The sequence below is a fragment of the Pinus tabuliformis genome, chromosome 1_2 (assembly GCF_031772625.1).
Source record: "Pinus tabuliformis cultivar Carrire ecotype Pingquan chromosome 1_2, CPIR1, whole genome shotgun sequence".
Classification (NCBI taxonomy): domain Eukaryota; kingdom Viridiplantae; phylum Streptophyta; class Pinopsida; order Pinales; family Pinaceae; genus Pinus; species Pinus tabuliformis.
This window is the reverse complement of record NC_142298.1, coordinates 406,516,735-406,519,354: the sequence shown is the minus strand read 5'-3', so window position 1 is coordinate 406,519,354 and position 2,620 is coordinate 406,516,735. Positions and strand designations below refer to the sequence as shown.

The following is a 2,620-nucleotide window of genomic DNA, read 5'->3' as shown; positions in this document are numbered from 1 at the left end:
GAAGTGTTCCCCCATGAAGTGGGTATCCTTTAACTGTAGGGGTTTATCTAGCCCTTTCAAAAAATTAGCTCTTAAGAGGCTCATGGGTTTTGAGCCTTGTGATATAATTTTTCTATAGGAGACCCTTGGTATGGATGAGTAGATTGTTAAGGCCCTACAAAACATACTGCCTGGATGGAGTTTTCAGGCTTTGGATGTCATCGAGCGATCTAGGGGTATTTCTCTTGGAGTAAATCCTTGAACCATCATGATTATCTTTGCTTGGGGTGGTCATGGGTTCCTGGGTATGGATATATTTTCCGTTGAACTAGCCAGGAATCTCTGAATTATGAATATATATGCACATAATCATAGAAGACTAGACTTCTAGCATAATATTCTCGAAAACCCCATGATTGATCACACTACTATAATGGGTGGAGATCTAAATTTCACCATTGGTCATGAAGAATCTTGGGGTCATCATTCACAGTTGGATCCACTCTCGGATCAGCTAGGATTGCTATCGGAGTAGCACCACCTCAATGATATCCCCAAGAAAAAAAAGATGCCTACTTGGCACAACAGAAGGATAGGAGATGCAGCACTAGGTAGGAGATTGGATCAGTGTCTCATTCAAAAGGACTTGATAACAACCCTCACAAATTACAGACAGTGGGTGGGATCGGGAGGGATCTCTGACCATTCCCCTATCTATCTAGAATTGGTTGGCTCCTCAAGAAAACCCAAAGCAGCCTTTAAGTTTAACTCGACCCGGTTAAAGGATCCTGCATATCTCTGGTTAGTATCAGAATATTGGAGCGATCATCCCTTAACAACTGATCAAGGTTTAGCCGAAGGTTTCTGCCGTAATCAGGTAAACCTTAAAAGGCTATCTATTGACTGGGCAAAAGGGAAAAAGGTCAGGGAGGAGCAGACCCTCAGTGATATTGAAAGACGGTTGGATTTGCTAACAGATGACTAAGGCAGAGCGTTTACCTCTATTGAAGCTAAACTACACTTAACAGGATTGGAAGCCCAGAAATCCAAGATTCTGTTGGATCGGGAAGAGACATGGAGGCTCAGGATCAGAGTGATATCGCTACAAGCTGGGGATGGCAACACCAAGTTCTTTCATAAATTTTCCAATGGAAGGAGGGCATACAATACTATTTGGCAGATGCCCATGGAACAAAGGCAGACTGCCAATACTTATAATCAGTTGTCTCATATGGGAAACACATACTTCAAGAAGCTATTCAAAGCACCACCTGGTGCAACACTTGCATACATTATTCGTATTGCGGGGCACTTCCCTAGATTTGTGGAGCCAAACACTGAGGAGGACCTTATCAAACCAGTTACCATGGGGGAATTGGAGGGCACCCTGAAGTGGTTCAAGAAGGATAAAAGTTCGGGTCCGGATGGATGGTCCGTGGAATTCTACCTAACATTTTTCGACATTATTGGCCCAGACCTACTCAAGGTGATTGAAGAATGTCGAACTACATTTAGAATGTATGGGGCCATAAACTCTACATACATAGCACTGATCCCCAAATCGGACTCCCCTCTATCTTTCAGCGACTTCTGGCCCATCTCACTCTACAATTGCCTTTATAAGATTATTGCCAACCGTATCAAGCCAATCCTATCTGAAAATATATCCTGCGAACAATTTTCCTTTCTCCATAATCGTCAGATACATGAGGCCATAGGCACAGTCCAGGAGGTCGTCCATTCCACCAAACAGAAGAGGCTGAAAGGTGACATCCTCAAAATAGATCTCTCAAATGCCTTTGATCATGTCAGTTGGCTTTTCATAAGGATGATTCTTACTCATATGGGCTTCCCTATTATTTTCATTCGATGGATCATGTGCTGCATCACATCTGTTTCTTTCAGTACCCTAATTAATGGATCAACCTCCAATTTTTTCCATGCGGAAAGACGTATCAAACAGGGCTGCCCACTATCCCCGCTACTCTTCCTAATTGTTATGGAATGTTTAAGCAAGCTGATCTTATCGGAAAACCGGTCCGGGAGGCTTAAGGGACTCAAGATCACATATCAATGCACTCTTTTGCACTTGCTATTTGTGGATGATATTTTGATATTCCTCAATGATGGCATACAAGAAAATAACACTCTCTCTGAGGTGCTGCTTTTATTCTACTCTATGATAGGGATGGAAATTAACGGGCCCAAACCCACCATCACCCTATCTGCTTGTACCCCTCAGGAAACCTATCATGCTCACCTTAAATTTCCCTTCCAAAGAACACAACTGGAGGATGGATTGAAATATCTGGGCTTCAAGATTAAATCTCATGGATACAAAATAGCTAATGGTACATGGTTAGTAGCCAAGGTGGAAAGAAGATTGAACAATTGGAGTCATCAATTACTATCTAGAGTAGGTTGTCTAGTGCTCATAAAATCTGTTCTTGAAGCGACCCTGGTCTACTAGATGTCTCTAGCCTAGATTCCTCAAGGTATCTTATCCTGGATACAAAGGTTATGCTGTCATTTCTTATGGAGGGGGCACAAGGAAGGGAAACCCTTTTCTTGGGTTAAATGGAGTAGAATTGTAGTCCCCAAAAAATGGGGGGCTGGGGCCTCAAGAATTTCTTTGTATTTG

General features: G+C 42.6%; 1 protein-coding gene across 1 annotated transcript; it reads left to right on the top strand.

Moving 5' to 3' along the window:
• Positions 1-547: 547 nt before the first annotated feature.
• On the top strand, positions 548-2,031 carry LOC149206062 (uncharacterized). The gene is made up of 3 exons (XM_089397579.1): positions 548-856; positions 1,022-1,786; positions 1,930-2,031. The coding sequence occupies exons 1-3, from the start codon at positions 548-550 to the stop codon at positions 2,029-2,031; spliced, it is 1,176 nt and encodes a 391-aa protein (XP_089253705.1).
• The last annotated feature ends 589 nt before the right edge of the window (positions 2,032-2,620 follow it).

Bases quoted from the DNA above. Each gene is read 5' to 3' on its own strand.
- LOC149206062 (XM_089397579.1), top strand. From the start codon at position 548: ATGCCTACTTGGCACAACAGAAGGATAGGAGATGCAGCACTAGGTAGG. The intron at 857-1,021 runs GTAAACCTTAAA...TTGGAAGCCCAG, and splicing joins AAGGTTTCTGCCGTAATCAG to AAATCCAAGATTCTGTTGGA. The intron at 1,787-1,929 runs GTCAGTTGGCTT...CCATGCGGAAAG, and splicing joins TCTCAAATGCCTTTGATCAT to ACGTATCAAACAGGGCTGCC.